The sequence below is a fragment of the Sciurus carolinensis genome, chromosome 5 (assembly GCF_902686445.1).
Source record: "Sciurus carolinensis chromosome 5, mSciCar1.2, whole genome shotgun sequence".
Classification (NCBI taxonomy): domain Eukaryota; kingdom Metazoa; phylum Chordata; class Mammalia; order Rodentia; family Sciuridae; genus Sciurus; species Sciurus carolinensis.
Window position 1 is genome coordinate 19,159,727 of NC_062217.1, and position 889 is coordinate 19,160,615.

Here is an 889-nt window from a genome sequence, read left to right on the forward strand (position 1 = left end):
ATGCACCAGGTGTGTTCCCTTGCAAAGGGCAAGGACTGAAAAGAAACTGCCCCACCTTCTCTTAATCATCTCTTGTACAAGTGCCAAGTCACATACCACAGGGGCAGCTACAACTTCAGAAATTTACAATCAACAAATTTTTTTTCTTTCAAAGAAAAAAAAAAAACAAACAAACCCAGGGCTTTATTATTCCAATCACAAAGGGCAGGTCTTTACAGGACAGAGAAGCAAGTTCTGACTGTGGGAAGGAGTCCCTACTTGCCAGTGATGAGGGGGTTCCGCAGGACCACAATGACAGAGTCCCCACGCAGAAACATCTTGGAGATGTAGCAGTCCTTGTTGACTGGCTTGGACTTCCTCTTGCCCTTGCCACGCTTGGGGACCTTGGTCCACATCTCCTTCATGTTCTCCAGCACCGTGATGCAATGCCTGTCAAAGGCCTTCACACAGCCCAGGAGTTTCTTGTTGTTGCCGCAGTTGATGAGCACTTGGGTGTTGTTCTTGACTGACTGTGTGAGCACAAAGAGTGGACCTGTGTTAAATTCCTCCTCCTCCCCCTCCTGTAACTCCTCTGGGATCTTCTCACTCTGGGGCTTGTTGAGGAGACTCATGGTGATAGGTGCGTCCTCTAGTCACTACCGACTCTGCCAGGTTGCTTCTGTCTCTGAAGAGAGAGGAGAAAGAGAGCTACAATTAACAATTTTGCAAACAAGGTACAGAGTGGGAATTCAGCATGGAATGGACTAGTTCCATTAAGTATGCTAATTCACATTGTCTTAGAAAAGAGAGTTGCAAGAAGATAAAAGCAATGTTTTGATTCCCAGCTATCTCTAATAGAGATGTCATGGACTATTTTGTATTGACTCACCCCCCCCCCATCCCTGTGTAT

The 889-nt window shown here is 46.2% G+C and overlaps 1 protein-coding gene across 1 annotated transcript; it reads right to left on the reverse strand.

The window, feature by feature from the left end:
* Positions 1-254: 254 nt before the first annotated feature.
* On the reverse strand, positions 255-611 carry LOC124985838 (small nuclear ribonucleoprotein Sm D2-like). Its single transcript, XM_047554462.1, has one exon. The coding sequence runs from the start codon at positions 609-611 to the stop codon at positions 255-257; it is 357 nt and encodes a 118-aa protein (XP_047410418.1).
* Between the last annotated feature and the right edge of the window lie 278 nt (positions 612-889).